An 832-nucleotide genomic window follows, 5' to 3' on the forward strand; every position below is an offset into this window, starting at 1 on the left:
CCCATCCAGTCCCACCCTCTGCTATGGGCAGGGACACCTCCCACCAGCCCACGTTGCTCCAACCCCCATCCAACTTGGCCTGGAACACTCCCAGGGATGGAGCAGCCACAACTGCTCTGTCCAACCTGTGCCAGTGCCTCACCACCCTCACAGCCAGGAATTCCTTCCCAATATCCCACCTGTCCCTGTCCTCTGGCAGTGGGAAGCTGTTCTCTGTGTCCTGTCCCTCCAGACCCTTGTCCCAAGTCCCTCTGCAGCTCTCTTGGAGCCCCTTTAGGCACTGGAAGGGGCTCTGAGGTCTCCATGGAGCTTCTTTCCTCCAGGTGAGCACCCCTAGCTCTCCCAGCCTGGCTCCATTGGGCTCATGTCAGTATGATATGAGGACACTTCATATGAGTGTGGAGTAAATCCTGTTAACTTTGGTAACTGGACAATACACTTGTTCAGGAAAGTGATACAATTCAGATGAATGATGACACTTCAGAGGAATAAAACATGTCCCAAAGCACAAACAACATCATGCCCACTGTGTGATTTTCACTCCTTCAGGCCCCGCAGAGTCACCATGTGGATTTGCACCGATGGATGATGTGGATCTCCTGTCACCCAGTGCCCTGTCTGGAGACACTGTTGTCATCGCTGGTAAAGGTACTACAGGACTCAAATTAGCTCCTGTGCCTCACTGAGTTACTCAAGTGAGGGAAAATGTGCCTTAAACTCCATACAATGTTTTGGATTGTGAACTATCAAACTGTCAGTTTCAATGGGATGCAAAGAACTAAGCTTGAAACAATTGTAGTTTCTGGATACAGTGTTTGATTCATGGCATTCC

At 50.4% G+C, this 832-nt stretch overlaps 1 protein-coding gene across 1 annotated transcript in view; it reads left to right on the forward strand.

The window, feature by feature from the left end:
* Window positions 1-581: 581 nt before the first annotated feature.
* The window catches only part of LOC103799958 (protein FAM179B-like), a gene marked incomplete at its 3' end in the record, with an annotated part of 11,386 nt that continues 11,135 nt past the window's right edge, over window positions 582-832 (forward strand). The window contains exon 1 of the mRNA XM_009072315.1: window positions 582-642. Coding sequence (XP_009070563.1) covers window positions 582-642 — 61 coding nt within the window. The remainder of the gene's footprint in view (window positions 643-832) is intronic.

The sequence above is a fragment of the Acanthisitta chloris genome, unplaced genomic scaffold (assembly GCF_000695815.1).
Source record: "Acanthisitta chloris isolate BGI_N310 unplaced genomic scaffold, ASM69581v1 scaffold23073, whole genome shotgun sequence".
Taxonomy (NCBI): domain Eukaryota; kingdom Metazoa; phylum Chordata; class Aves; order Passeriformes; family Acanthisittidae; genus Acanthisitta; species Acanthisitta chloris.